General features: G+C 35.0%; 1 protein-coding gene across 2 annotated transcripts in view; it reads left to right on the top strand.

Annotated features, from left to right (window-relative positions):
• glis3 (GLIS family zinc finger 3) overlaps positions 1–14,073 on the top strand; it is a 49,492-nt gene extending 35,419 nt beyond the window's left edge. For both annotated transcript variants that reach the window (XM_051121280.1, XM_051121279.1), the window contains exons 7-11: positions 2,279–2,411; positions 2,605–2,734; positions 8,540–8,670; positions 12,016–12,189; positions 12,286–14,073. In XM_051121280.1, the coding sequence (XP_050977237.1) occupies positions 2,279–2,411; positions 2,605–2,734; positions 8,540–8,670; positions 12,016–12,189; positions 12,286–12,419 (702 nt within the window). In that variant the 3' untranslated portion in view covers positions 12,420–14,073. The remainder of the gene's footprint in view (positions 1–2,278; positions 2,412–2,604; positions 2,735–8,539; positions 8,671–12,015; positions 12,190–12,285) is intronic.
• Positions 14,074–15,574: the final 1,501 nt, after the last annotated feature.

The following is a 15,574-nucleotide window of genomic DNA, read 5'->3' as shown; positions in this document are numbered from 1 at the left end:
TTCCACAAAAATATGGTTCAGCACAACTGTTTTCATCAGTGATGATAATTTTAAATGTTTCTTGAGCAGCAAATCAGAATATAAGAATGATTTCTGAATGATTTTCATGTGACACTGAAGACTGGAGTAATGATGCTGAAAATTCAGATTTGATCACAGAAATATATTACATTTTAACAGAAATTCACATAGAAAACAGTTGTTTTGAAACTGTATTTTTGCCCAAAGAAATAGCCTTGGTAAGCAGAAGAGACGTCTTTCAAGAAGAAATCTCTTTTTTATGGTGTTTTCAAATTGTTGCACATAAACAAAGATGCTTTTGTGCTCCACAGACTAAAAACAAAAGCATATAGGTTTGTAAAGACATAAAGGTTTTTGGGTCTTCTGAACTATCCATTAGTTGTCTCACAAAGAACGAGCACGGAGAGTTGTGCGTTTGTCACACAAACGGCGTAGCATTTGTCAAGAGGGGTGTTGATAACGAAGTCTCTAAACTTGTAACTTGTTAGCAGCCTTGTGTAGGAGCCGTTCATTATCAGAGGAACAAAATAAAGGTCACGTCACCATAGATACAGATTCCTCAGGTAGACATTTGTGGGAGAGAAAAAATAGTGCAGCACGTCAACCTGCGCCTTCGCTTATGCACGATCTGTCCAGTGTGTATGCGCTCGTTTCATTCTCACCAATGATTATTATGAATTACCGCTGTATTATTAGGCATGCTAAATATAATCACGCACGTCGAGAGCTCCAAACGCAGCGATATTTTAAGCGGCGATATTAAACCATATGCTCATGATTAATTACTGTATATTCAGCTCAATTAAGCAAAAAATTAGGAGCCAATTATCCAAGCCTTTATCTACACTTGTTGTCGTCTATTCACTTTGAAACTGTTTGGAAAGTAAATGCAGTTTTTAAGTCGACATGAAATCACTATTTTTTGCTTTTTTGGTCTTATTGTGAACGATTCATTGGTGCATGTTAATCCAAATATGTTATTTTCATTTTTTTTCTTAAATAATAACTAAAATGACTATCAATTTCAGCATCTAAACTGTAAAATAGACATTTACACTTAGTTTTAGCATAAAATTTACATTAAATTTTATATTAATTTTCACTCAGAAATTGCATTTTAATAATTACAAATAATTATGGAAATGGCAAGTAACAGAATTAAATTTGGGGTTTTTTTAAGGTAAAAATAGTATTTTCTTGTAAAATGTACTCTAATAATCTATTTTCAACCTCAAAAATGTTGACTTCTGCCATTTATCTAAGGTGATAGTGACAGTTTTATATTTATTTGGTTCCACAGTGTTTGCCGATTTTTATTTATTTACACTGTGTAATGTTGTATTTTTTTATATATATTACATCAAGTATGCTGTGCTTCCAAGACTTCTTATTGGTTTTGCTAATAAAAGTTCTACGTTCATTATTTATTTGGTTTCACAGTGTTCGCTGATTTTGTTATTATTTTATATTAGGCATATAACATGATGTATTTTTATTTGTTTCGTTAATAAAAGTTTGTTACATTACGTTAATGCTGCTAATTTGAAAGTGAAAGTAAAATGCGCACAACGCTTTTACAAGCTACTTAAAACTGAAGGAAAGTGAAGAAAGGAAGGACAACTTAAACAAACTAAAAATAAACAACTGCTTGACGCCGAATTGCTGCTAATTTGAAAGTGAAAGTAAAATGTGCACAGCGCTTTTACCAAAAGAATGCGAGGAAAAGAGGGAAAACTGAAGCAAACTAAAAACACACAATTGCTAGATGCTGAATTTCTGCTAATTTGAAAGTGAAAGTAAAACTCGAACTATACTTGGAGAACATATTTCTGTATTGTTTTCCCTTAGATTTTTTTCCCCTTAAATTTTCTTTAGTTGGTCTTAAAAAGGTCTTAATAAAGTCTTAAATTTTCCCTCATAAAACCTGCAGAAACTCTGTTATGTCTTGTCATAATTTAGCATGCATTATAATATTTGAAGGTTTGTTTGTCATGCATTTTAATGCATTCTACTTTCTAAAAGTATTATGTTTTATAACCATGCTTACAATTATTCATGAGGTCATACGGTGCATAATAAGGTGCATTGCATTATAGAAACTACTTCTATAATGCATTATATATAGAGAATTTCGTAACGTTTTACCATAAAATCCACCCTCAGTCTTTCAGAAACAGTTGCTAAAGCGTGTCACGTTGATTTGAGGGCAGGAGATGCAGTGCTGTGAATAAACGTGACTGTGTTTGATGTGATGTAGTTGAGACGCAGCACAGATCTCAGTCAGGACGGACTCACCGAGTGTTTGACGGTTCAGCCGCTGCAGCACAGCCTCGCGCCACTGGACCTGATTGAGACCAAGCACCAGTCGCCCACTGATGATCTCTACACTGGTACGACACACTTATGAACACTTGTACAAATAAAAACAACAGTGTTATTTTCACGCACTGATCGATTTTGAGATTCTAGTGCATGTTTGCATTGAAAAAACATTGGGAAAACAGTCATTTTCATTCTAGTTATGGCTAACGGCATTTAATCTTTCCACGGTTTTAATTGTTTTGTCTTCTGTCGATGTGCAAGTGTTCACCCTCAACCAGCCCAGCCAAACAAACACGCTGCAGAGTCCGATGCAGATCCCCCCTGGTTCACAGACCCTTCAGACCCCAAACGGAGCCCACATGCAGCTGCCGCCCTTACAGGGAAACAACAGGTAGCAAATCTTGATCAGTTTTCAATCAATGACATTAAAGGTTCTGAAATGCATGAGTCACAGCATTTAACTTCTGTGAAAGTGAACAAGAATATAGAGTGGAAAATAACATGAGGCTTGATTTTATTCATGAGGATTTGACTGGATTGAGCTAAATATTGATGCTCAAAGTCAGCATGAAATAACAGTTTAGTCCATGTATTTTCTAAATGCATGTTTCTGTGAACAGCTCATCCAAGCATGTTTAATTTTTAAAAATGTTTTGATCTCGTAACGTTTAATCAAAACTGGATCTTTTCTCTGGTGATATATGCAGGTCTTCTTCAATCATTTAAGTATCTTAAGCTCCGCCCCTCAAGCACTTTTGAGCCACGCCCACATTTCAACATCCAATCAACAACCAATTCAAAGAATCAAGTCCCGCCCTACATTTTTTCTTTTTTTAATAAACCAATACGCTTGGTTGTACATGAAAATATGAAAGAAATGATTTGTCACTACTTCCATTTCATCACAACTTTAAGACTCATTTTCCCGGTCTATGTGAGTTAAGTCAGAATTGTGAGATACAAACTTGCAATTCTGTAAACATTTCAGTCTTTCTACTCCTCAGAACTGGACTTTATAACTCGCAGTTGTAAGTTTGTATCTCATAATTCTGAGAAAAAAAGTCACAAATGCAAGATACTAACTCCGAATTATAGGATAAAAAGTCGGTATATTCAGTGGTGGAAACGGGTTTCCATATATTTTAGTATCACTAATATGCTATTATAGTTTTTAATTATTTTTTTTTATTTTTAGATTTTCTGTTTTCATTTTAATTATAGTTAAATGTAATTTTTTTTGTCATTTTTATTAGTTTTTTTTTTTTTTTTTTTTTATATACATTACCAGTCAAAAGATTTTAATGGTTTTTAAAGAAGTCTCTTCTGCTCACCAAGCCTTCATTTATTTGATCCTAAATACAGCAAAAGCAGTAATATTGTGAAATATTTTACTATTTAATATAACTGCTTCCTATTTGAATATATTTTAAAATGTCATTTATTCCTGTGATTTCAAAGCTGGATTTTCAGCATCATTACTCCAGTCTTCAGTGTCACATGATCCTTCAGAAATCATTCTAATATGCTGATTTGCTGCTTAAGAAACATTTTGCATTATTATTAATTATAATATTTAAAACAGTTGAGAACATTTCTTCAGGATTCTTTGATGAATAGAAAGATCCAAAGAGAAAGAAAGTTTAGAAATTAATACTTTTATTTAGCAAAGGTGAATGTATGATAATATGATGATGAAGACATTTATAATGTTACAAAAGATTTCTATTTCAGATGAATGCTGTTCTTCTGAACTTTCTATTCATCAAAGAAACCTGAAAAAAATCTACTCAGCTGTTTTCAACATAATAACAATAGTAATAAATGTAAAATGAAATCAGAATATTAGAATGATTTCTGAAGGATCATGTGACTGGAGTAATGATGCTAAAAATTCAGCTTTGAAACTATTAGAATTAATTACATTTTAAAATATATTCAAATAGAAAACAGTTATTTTACATTACAATAATGCTTCCCAATTTTTAATTTGTTTTTGATCAAGTAGACGTAGTCTTGATGAGCAGAAGAGACTTTTTTATTATTAGTAATTATTAGATTATTATTAGTAGTAATTATTCCGAACTTTTGACTGATAGTCAAGGTTTATATTTTTTCACATAATTTGAAGTAATAATGCATGTTTTGATGTCAGTATTTTTCATGCCTACAGGAGGTTTGATTGCACTGACACAATAGTAAAAATATTTCAAAATTGTACTTTTGCTGTACTTTGGATAAAATAAATGCAGGTTTGGTGAGCAGAAAAGACTTCTTTAAAAAGCATTAAAATCTTACTGTTCAAAAACTTTTGACTGGTAATGTATATAAAATAAAACAAAACAAAAAAATTAAAATTTAAATAATTACAATTAAATCAAAACAATGCATTTAATGTAAGGCTGCATAAACAGGGAAAATGAGTCTTAAAGTTGCAATAAAATTAAAATATCGACAAATAATTTCTTCCATATTTTCATGTACAACCAAGTGTATTGGTCTATTAAAAAAAGAAAAAATGTAGGGCGGGACTTGGTTCTCTGAATTGGTTGTTGATTGGATGTTGGGATGTGGGCGTGGCTCTCAAAAAAAAAAAAAGCTTGAGAGGCGGAGCTTAAGAGCACTAAATGATTGAAGAAGACCTGCATACATCACCAGAAAAAAGATTCAGTTCTGATTAATCATTACAAGATCAAAATATTTTTAAAAATTAAACACCTGCTTGGATGAAAATAAATGGACTGAATTCTCATTTCATGCAGACTTTGTTTAAAAACTTTTGACTGGTAATGTGTAGTATTGTAGTACAGAATATATAGATAAAGTATTTTTAGTATAGTATTTAGTTCTAGTCATTTTAGTACTTCAAAATAAATGAAATAAAAATGAGAAATGTTGCTTTGGCAACTAGTAAAACGTTTTTTATGTTTTTTATTTAATTTTGGTTAAATTTTATTTTGTCTTAATGAATTTTGTCATGCTTTTAGTTAACAGTAATGCTCATATTGAAGGAAACAATAGCTAAATTCGATTTCCTCGCTGTCATTATGACAAACGAGTGCCTGTGAGAGTTTCGCTGCCCTGAGAACCTCAGCAGCCTCTTTCCTTTGCGACGTCCCCGCTGGGCTCAAAATTGCGAGCTAGTTCACTCAAAGTCTGAAAGAAATGAAAAAGGAGAAAAAAGACGGCCGTTCATGCATCTATGACTGGAGAAAATGAAGGTGCATTTGTATTCACTCAAAGATCAGAGCGCTGAAAGACAGGTTAGCCGCGACACCAAGCTGGCATCACTTGTATGCTCCAGTGTCTGTGACGCTCCTTTCAAGCTTGATGAATCGAGTCTAATAATCCGCGCCGGGCCGCTGAATGCCGTATGTTTTTTTCCTATTACTATGTTTTTGGTCGAACCTCAATCGAGCACGTTGCCACAAACTGAATCACTGTCTAGTTGACATTCATTTAGAGTTTCCCTTGGCGGAGTGAATCGCTATGACCGATTCCAAAGCGTCTTTTCTTTTTCTCTGATCTGCGACAAATGCGTTCCTGGTTGTCATGGCTTTATGGCTGCGAGCTCGTAGTTGCAATAATCTGATTCAAATAAAGCAGGCTTTTCTCCGCTGAAAGGCTCCACTGCGCTTTTGTGTGTTTTACACAGCGTTTGGGAAGAGGTTTATATTTTTGGATGCCCATTCCTCCACTTCAAAGGCACAGAGAGGAACCTTTTCTGCCTTTCTGGAACCAGATGCGCATGGCTTCTCGCCGCTCGCGATTGTCCCGGCGCCGGCGGTAGGCACGCCGTGCGCCGCGGGATCCGGGGAAGACAATCGGCTTGTGAGATCGAGACCTGCTCTGCCTCATTGGTCCCGCATCAGCCGACGCTATAGCCACCGGCCGGAGAGCACCAGGAATTCAATAAGACAATCATAAAATGCGAGAAATACTCTGGCTATGGGATCGGCGTAATTACCTCACTTTGTGCTTAATCGGTTGTGAAATACCTCTGACCCCAGATTCTCTGGTAAAAGCAGTTCGTCTGTTCCTGTGCCACTGTTCTGATGCACTTTTTACATCCAGGAATAAACACAATGCTGCTTTGGATGCCTGTTAGAAGTGGAGCCCTGAAAGAGTGTCATTGGAACTAAATCAAACATGTCAAAATTATGAATCAATTTGCTTAAACTTAAAAGGTACAATTCAGGCAGAATTACTCATTTTAAACTGATGTGCAAAAAACATCAAATGACGTGTTTAGTTGAATGTTTCATGCTGTTATTTCAGAGGAAGCTGGACGTACACATTTTTTTGAATCACTACTACGCAGACTCAAGATCCAAATGAATCACCACTGCGCAGACTCTGTCTCTAAATGAATCACTTCTGTGCAGACACAAGCTGTAAAATGAATCACTACTGCACAGACTCTGGCTCTAAATGAAACACTTCTGCACAGACTCGAGCTCCAAATGAATCTCTACTGCACAGACACTAGCTCCAAATGAATCACTGCTGTGCAGACCCTGGCTCTAAATGAATCGCTACTACACAGACTCGAGCTCCAAATGAATCACTACTAGGCAGACTCAAGATCCAAATGAATCACTACTGCACAGACTCTGGCTCTAAATGAATCACTTCTATGCAGACACAAGCTCCAAATTAATCACTTCTGCACAGACTCTGGCTCTAAATAAAATCGCTACTACACAGACTCGAGCTCCAAATGAATCACTACTGCACAGACTTGAGCTCCAAATGAATCACTACTGCACAGACTCAAGATCCAAATGAATCACTACTGTGCAGACTCTGGCTCTAAATGAATCACTACTGTTCAGACTCAAGCTAGAAATGACTCACTTCTGTGCAGACACAAGCTCCAAATGAATCACTACTGCGCATACTCTGGCTCTAAATGAATCACTTCTGTGCAGACTTGAGCTAGAAATGAATCACTACTGCACAGACTCAAGATCCAAATGAATCTCTACTGCATAGACTCCGGCTCTAAATGAATCACTACTGTGCAGGCTCAAGCTAGAAATGACTCACTTCTGTGCAGACACAAGCTCCAAATGAATCACTGCTGTGCAGTCCCTGGGTCTAAATGAATCACTACTACACAGACTCTGCCTTTAAATGAATCACTTCTGTGCAGACACAAACTCTGAATGACACGAGTAATACTGCATGTAATGCTCATTTGTTATGCAAAGATGTTAGCCAATCATAGCAGTGGGTGTTTACATTGAAGTCTGACAGCAGACAAACTCCTCCCAATTAGAGACTAAATTCAGGGTAGAAAATGATGATTTATATCTAAATTATGACCATTTTTGATTGAATCATTACTGCACAGACTCAAGCTTTTAATGAATCACTACTGCACAGACTCTGGCTCTAAACGAATCACTTCTGTGCAGACTCAAGCTAGAAATTAATCACTATTGCACAGACTCGAGTAATTCTGCATGTAATGCTAATTTGTTATGCAAAGATGTTAGCCAATCATAGCAGTGGGTGTTTGCACTGAAGTCTGACGGCAGACACACCCCTCCCAACACAGCCTTCAAATTAGAGACTACATTCAGGGAAGAAAATTACCATTTATACCTAAATCATGACGTTTTTGATGACAATAAACATACTGAGATTATAAGTGCATCTCAGGAAATGTAAAATAAAATGTAAAAAATGAATTTCATGGCCTTTAAAAGGTACAATTCAGGCAAAATTGCCCGTTGTCAACCCATACTTGTTCAGATGAAACGTTCATGCTGTTATTTCAAAGCTAGATGCAAAAATAGTATCAGTCCACAAATCTGACTTGAGAATCATAAATCACACTGTGCTCGTTCATTTAGGGCAGTTCAACAACTAAGCCTGGTTTCTCACAAGGTTTTTTCAATTTCTGTCATAATTGACTCTGCCATAATTCATCATTTTGTAATAACTGTCCTAGTTTTGTAATTTGTAACTACTTTCAGTGAGAGTGGATTGCTGTCAAGAAGCAAAAAACAATAACAAAACACCATAGAAATATCATAACAGTAGGATTAGCATACTAAGTAAACATTTTCACTGTATGAGTAAAATTTTCATTCTTGACTGAACTACTGTATTTCTTTAAAATGCATTAAACTGCTGCCTAGGTTTAATACAAATAGATGGTTTATTATAGTAAAAGCATCTGATCTCTCAGGTTTAGGGTTCCTGTGTCACATCAGGTGTCCTCCGGCCCATCAGTACCGCTGTCATCTCACCACACGCTGGGCCAAAACACTCACAAACTCCACAGATACTCCAGCCATCCCAGGACATCCCACCCTGACAGTACGTCCCTGCTTGCTTTTATATCTTTATCCAATCCATTTAATGCAAAAGTTATGATGTTGTGAATTAAATTGTTCCTCAAATTAAGTTGCCACATTTAATTGTGCTTAAAGGAGAAGTCCACTTCCAGAACAAACATTCACAGATAATGTAGTCACCCCCTTGTCATCCAAGATGTTCATGTCTTTCTTTCTTCAGTTGTAAAGAAATTATGTTTTTTGAGGAAAACATTTCAGGATTTTTCTCCATATAATGGACTTCATTGGTGCTCTGATTTTGAACTTCCAAAATGTAGTTTAAATGCAGATTCAAACGATCACAAATGCGGTTGTAAACCGAGGAAGAAGGGTCTTATCTAGCAAAACTGGTTATTTTCATTTAAAAATACTATTTAATCCCAAAACACTCGTAAACGCTGTATTCTGACTCAAGACAGTTAGGGTATGTCGAAAAACTCTGATCCTTAACAAAAAAGGTAAAACAGTGATATAGGACGATTTTGAAGTTGAGGGAGAACATGAGATGGGAGTTTTTCAACATACACTAACTGACATGAACCGGAAAAAAGTAGAGTTCAGGCAGAGCAAGAAAAGATGAGCATGTGACATTAAAAAGTATATAAATTGTATTATTTTTATTAAAATAACCGATGGTTTCTCTAGATAAGACCCTTCTTCCTCAGCTGGGATCGTTTACAACCACATTTGTGATCGTTTGAAGCCGCATTTAAACTGCATTTTGGAAGTTCCATATCAGGGCTCCATATCAGTCCATTATATGGAGAAAAATCCTGAAATGTTTTCCTCAAAAACATAATTTCTTTACGACTGAAGAAAGAAAGACATGAACATCTTTGATGACAAGGGGGTGAGTACATTATCTGTCAATTGTTGTTCTGGAAGTGGACTTCTCCTTTGAGTATTCGAATGTTTTAGGAATACTAATGATCTCTAGAGAAGGAACTTGGAAATATTTGCACAAACTTTGTAAAGCAACCTGTTTACAAAAACTACAGCAGTATACCAGAACACTAGAGCTGCGTAATTTGACAAAACTATAGAAATAAATTGGTATTTTTTAAATAAAAATGCACATATGAAAATTGAGGATAGAAAGAAAGAGGATACTGGCTTAATTTTTTTTGCTTGTATATCAATATGATAATTAAATAAATAAATAACATTTTTAGAAGTAATAAAATAAATTAATAAATTATTTAATAACAAAAATTATTTAAAAACTAAATATGAAACATTACTTAAGTACCACTAAAATATTACAGTGAAATATTGTTATATTTTACTGTAAAAAATACTTAATACTAAAATTAATTTTACATTCCAGCTGTAAAATTACAGTGTTGATTTTACAGATGTCTTAAAGAACATTTTTGTTCACTTCCAGAACAAAAATGTACAGATAATGTACTCACCCCCTTGTCATCCAAGATGTTCATGTCTTTCTTTCTTCAGTCGTTAAGAAATTGTTTTTTGAGGAAAACATTTCAGCATTTTTCTCCATATAATGGACTGATATGGTGCCCCGAGTTTGAACTTCCAAAATGCAGTTTAAATGCAGTTTCAAACGATCACAAATGTGGTTGTAAACGATCCCAGCCGAGGAAGAAGGGTCTTATCTAGCAAAACGATTGGTTATTTTCATAAAAATAATACAATTTATATACTTTTTAAATGTCAAATGCTCGTCTTGTCTTACTCTGCCTGGACTGGTTCATGTCAGTTAGTGTATGTGGAAAAACTCCCATCTCATGTTCAAAATCGTATATATATATAACTTCAAAATCGTCCTATATCACTGTTTTCCCTTTTTTGTTAAGGGTGTTTGATCTTCTTCGCATGTTCACTTTGCAAACACTGTGTCTGTACTTCTGCAGCGATGTAGGATGATTTTGAAATGATTTTTGAAGTTGAGGGAGAAAATACGATTGGAGTTTTTCGACAAACCCTAACTGTCTTGAGCCAGAATACACAGAGTTCAGGGAGAGAAAGACAAGACGAGCGTTTGAGATTAAAAAGTATATAAATTGTATTATTTTTATGAAAATAACTGATCGTTTCGCTGGATAAGACCCTTCTTCCTTGGCTGGGATCGTTTACAACCGCATTTGTGGTCATTTGAAGCTGCATTTAAACTGACTTTTGGAAGTTCAAAATCGGGGCACCATATCCGTCCATTATATGGAGAAAAATGCTGAAATGTTTTCCTCAAAAAACAATTTCTTTACGACTGAAGAAAGAAAGACATGAACATCTTGGATGACAAGGGGGTGAGTACATTATATGTGAATCTTTGTTCTGGAAGTGGACTTCTCCTTTAAACCATCATTGATATTTGCATTAAGTTAACTTTTCACAAACTTTGTAAAGCAATGTTTTTACAACCACCTATAGCAACATATAAAAAATATTTTTTTCCCTGATAAATAGCCTAATTTAAAATGTTATATATATAGTTTGTGCGTGAGTGTGTGTGTGTGTATATATATATATACATGCTTTTTAATAAAATATTATAGAGAAAGAATTAATTATAAAATAAACAGAATTAATTATAATTTTAATTATAGAATTGTAATTTTAGATTTCAAATGTAATGTAATTACATAATAATATAATAGTAATATTATATTATTATTAAATATATTAATATAATAATAATAATAATAATAATGATGCTTATAGATGTCTTAATTTCTTTGTTTTCGACTTTTATGCTGACTAAAATTAGAGGAAGTTCTTAAAGCTTGTTTGGTAAGTACTTCTCATTACTAGTTTGTGAAGATGGTCAGTGCATGTCAAATTACATGTGTGACAATTGCACGAAGCCGTACTGTGATTTTGGTTTGTATTTAGATTCACTGTGCAGCAAAAGAAAACCAAGCAGCCGTCCTAGCAACCGGACAACACCACCCTAGCAACACTAATACACAGCGCATTTGTGTGGCATCCGACGCTACATATATGCACATTTACATATATTCCATATGTGCAGTAAGCAGATGCAAAATGCATATTTAAGACGTGACTGTAAGCGGAGAACAAACCGGTCGGCGATGAATGATTCACAAATTGGTCCTTCCACTCTTAGAGCAACAGATGGCAGTCTGTCAGGCGAAGTCAAAAATAGATCCATCTAATACACGTCTAATCTCATCATACAGATCGTATAAAGTTTTCCCAAGCTCAAATGTCACCCTGAGGAAACATCATTCAAGCCTGGAATGTTAAATGAAGGACGCAACAGATAGAGAAATAGAGGAGCTAGATCATTTGGTGTTGAGAATAATCAACCGGCGTGATGTTTTTTTGCATTAACACTCGTCAGGTTTCTCTGCTGATGCCCAGACCGTGTTCTCATACGGTGACTCACCGCACGCTGCCAAACATATTACTTCCTGTTCCATGATGCAGATGCCCATGTTTGAGGACAATCTGGGTTCCTCAGATGCGTCTCAGCCGGAGCTCGACCTGGTGCACAGAACTCTGTCAGGTGTCGCTGGTAAAAAAAAAAAAAAACCCACACAAATACTATAAATCAGCATGATGTGCATTGCATAAATTAGCACGCTCATGGTTTGTGTGTTTGTGACTGCAGTGTTCGATTGCCAGACTGGACCTGAAGTGTTTTTGGGAGAGCAGGTGCCTTCGGTGCAGGAGGACAATTATCTTCACATCCGTACCGCGGAGAGATGCCCGAGCCGGATCTCATGCGTCTTTACTGAAGGGTGAACACTTGTTTAACTATGGTGGATCTCACCAACCGGAGCTGAACTTGAGTTTTGGTCAACTCACACGGGTTGTTTAGATCACTGAGGTTTCAGAAGGACTCATGGACTCCTGATCTATAGGAGAAACTGGATTTTTATACACTGTAAAGCACAGGTGCCTGAAGTATTTGGACTTTTTAAGCCACATCAAGCCATCAGTGAAGAAAATATCAAAGTGCATCTTTTTGAAACATCACTTTTCTTCAGTTCTACTCAGTGACTTTTTGTCAACCTTTAAGTTCACAACAAAACTTTACTTTAAACCAGACAAACGTACATTTGCCAGATGTTTAGCTTGAAGGAATAGTGAAAATGTGATGAAAATGTGCTCACCGTCAGGCCATCCAAGATTAGGATGAGTTTGTGTCATGAGAATGTGTTATTGCATCACTGTCCCACCAACGGATCCTCTGCAGTGAATGGGTGCCGTCAGAATTAGAGTCCAAACAGCTGATAAAAACATCACAATAATCCACACCACTCCAAACATCTTGAGCTGTTTTGGCTTGTAAACGGTGCATGATCTGTGCAGATTTCTCTTCTGATTCAGACTAGACCACTTTTTCACTTTTTTCTATTTCAAAACGTCTTAATGATGGATTTGTTTCAGCTTTTGTCTCAAGATGTTAACTGATGGACTGGATGTCCAGTGGTGTGGATTATTGTGATGTTTTTAGCAGCTGTTTGGATTCTCATTCTGATGGCACCCATTCACGTCCATTGGTGAGACAGGGATGCAATGCTACTCTACATCTTGGATGGCATGGGTGATTTTTGAGTGAACTATTCCTTTAAAAAGTGTGTTTGTGCATCGATTCAACAAATGACATTCTTTGATATTTTAAGTAAACAAATATTTGGGGGGCCACTATGTAAATAGTTCATGAATAAGCAAAAATAATGCACTTATCGCAGAAGCCATATTGATGTAAATATTTATACACAAAGCTTACGTTTGTAATGTTTTATCTACTAAAGTCATTTATGAATATGAATTGCCTTTGAGGTTTACATATCCTCGTCCAGTCTGTGTGTGAAAAACTTAATTGCTGATCAGTGACAGTAGTTGTGTATTTTACTTCTGGATTTTGAAGTTTTTAAGTTCTTAAAGGGAGACACTGCAGGCAAATGTTTTTTCATGCACCTGTCAAGTTTTGGGATTTTTGTTTTTTTATAAAGTGTTTGTTCAGACTAGTAGAAAGAAAACATCCAGAACACACTGTTAAGTGTTTCTTTTATAGCACTTTATCTATTTGTGTCAACAGATTTCAATTACAGTACATATTTTTAAAGGCAGTTTTCTCAAAATGAGTTTTTTCCTCCTACACGGAGCCATAAATCTCCACTTCTGTAGCACTTACACACACCAAACCGAACATTTTTATTCCTGTCTAAAGGTTTTTACAGAGGGATTTGTTCATATATAATTTGCTTGATTATATACAACATTTTTTTCCCCCCAAAATCGTGAAAATATATTGTAAGTATTTTCTGAATTATGGAGTGACAAAAATGAGGTACCAAAAATTCCCTCTGTAAAAACATTTGATAATAATGTGTAAAATAAATAAATAAATAAATAAATAAATAAATAAACGTCATCCAGTGTTTAGATTTTTGTACTACAAATTTATGCAAATACAAATTAGCACATATTTCATTAAATAATGCCTCATTTGCATTTTAAACATAACATTTTAGAAAACCTGTAATACAAAAAATGTTTGCAATTATCACTGTAATGCAGTGTCTCGCCTTAAATGACAGCAGAATGTAAACTATCAAAATATCACATTAATGCCATTTATTGCTTTTTCAGTAATACTGTGTTGTAATGATCTCATCTAGAGCAACTTATGTGTTAACATTTAAATATTTTCTTTGGAAAACAAATGTTTGAAAGTTGCTGCAACAAAAAATAAATAAATGATAATAATAATAATAATAATACATATGTGACCCTGCACCACAAAACAGTCATAAGGGTCAATTTCATGAAATTGAGATTTATATACCTTCTGAACGCTAAATAAATAAGCTTTCCACGTACGTATGGTTTGTTAGGATAGAACAATATTTGTCTGAAATACAACTTTAAAAAAAAAAAAAAAAAAAATCTGGAATCTGAGGGTGCAAAAACAATGAAAATATTGAGGAAATCACCTCTAAATTTGTCCAGATGAAGTCCTTAGCAATGCATATTACTAAAAAAATTATGTTTTGATATTTACGGTAGGAAATTTACAAAACATCTTCATGAAACATGATCTTTACTTAATATCCTAATGATTTTTGGCATAAAAGAAAAATCAATAATTTTGACCCAAACAACGTATTGTTGGCTATTGCTACAAATATACACGTGATACTTAAGACTGGTTTTGTGCTTCAGGGTCACATGTGTTAAAAACTAATTAAGAGGTTCAATTAAGAGTTTTTAAATATATTAATCTGGTTCGCTTTATTCAGCCGATGTGATTAGAATTCAGCTGAATTGAGGCTTTTTTATTATACAGTTATGTACATATTAGTACAAACAGTTATATAAAAAAAAACAAAAAAAAAACACAAAAACAAAAACAAGTGCATGAATATAGGTAAAGAAAAAAATTTGATCTATGCCAGGGATAAATAAAAAATAAAAAATTTAAAGTGACATAGTGCTTCATAAGTCTTTTTAGCTTTTCTCTTTCTAATATTGTGCAAAGTAGTGCCATAATTTTTTATCAAACGCTCACCGTTTATTTACACTACAAACACGTTTTACAGGAGAAAGTGGTTTGGCGCATCAGTCCCGCCTTTCTCTTTCATCTCAACCAGACCTGCTTTAGAAAGCCACGCCCACAGGGCGACGGGCGCCTCCTATTGGTGCATCAACACACTGTGTGTGAACATCCCACGATATGACTTCTTTCGTTTACAATGTACGCTTGCGTTCGCACTTTCAGATTTTATGAGAATGATAATAGCTGTATTTTTTTACGCACATAAAGACACACAAAATATAGAAATAATTCACATTCGAGCCTCCGGAGGCCACGAAGATACTCGCCGCCCTCTTTTTCAGTTCGGTTGAGCTGTCAACCAGACACCATAGCTAGCCACGCCCCTTTCATA

Source organism: Labeo rohita, chromosome 10, assembly GCF_022985175.1.
Source record: "Labeo rohita strain BAU-BD-2019 chromosome 10, IGBB_LRoh.1.0, whole genome shotgun sequence".
Taxonomy (NCBI): Eukaryota; Metazoa; Chordata; class Actinopteri; order Cypriniformes; family Cyprinidae; genus Labeo; species Labeo rohita.
Note: the sequence above shows the minus strand (reverse complement) of the source record. Positions and strands in the feature narration are given on the sequence as shown.